The following is a 340-nucleotide window of genomic DNA, read 5'->3' as shown; positions in this document are numbered from 1 at the left end:
GCACCAGAACCCCGGTCCCTGACAGTAAAGAGGGCAACCACTGTTCCAGGTAATGCGTTCTCAGGGATCGGGCTGGTGAAAGAACTGACCACCAGCTCCGGTGCATTGTCATTCACATCCACCACCTCCACCAAGACTCTGCAGATTGCTGAGAGGCCCCCACCATCCGTCGCTTGCACATTGAACTCATGGTTCTCTGCCACTTCAAAGTCAAGAGTCTTTATGAGTTTAATTTCCCCAGTCCTGGGGTCGATTGTGAATGCTGAGTTGCTCGTGCTAACAGATTGTCTAAACTGGTAGGTGATGTTCCCATTGACACCTGCATCCTGATCCGTTGCCA

General features: G+C 51.8%; 1 protein-coding gene across 1 annotated transcript in view; it reads right to left on the bottom strand.

Annotated features, from left to right (window-relative positions):
* Window positions 1-340, bottom strand: part of LOC106897701 (protocadherin beta-14-like) — a 14,642-nt gene that overhangs the window by 5,220 nt on the left and 9,082 nt on the right. The window contains exon 2 of the mRNA XM_014958500.1: window positions 90-319. Within this exon, the coding sequence (XP_014813986.1) occupies window positions 90-319 (230 nt within the window). The remainder of the gene's footprint in view (window positions 1-89; window positions 320-340) is intronic.

Source organism: Calidris pugnax, unplaced genomic scaffold, assembly GCF_001431845.1.
Source record: "Calidris pugnax isolate Ruff unplaced genomic scaffold, ASM143184v1 scaffold430, whole genome shotgun sequence".
Taxonomy (NCBI): domain Eukaryota; kingdom Metazoa; phylum Chordata; class Aves; order Charadriiformes; family Scolopacidae; genus Calidris; species Calidris pugnax.
The sequence above is the reverse complement of the archived record's forward strand: the minus strand, read 5'-3'. Positions and strand labels throughout refer to the sequence as shown.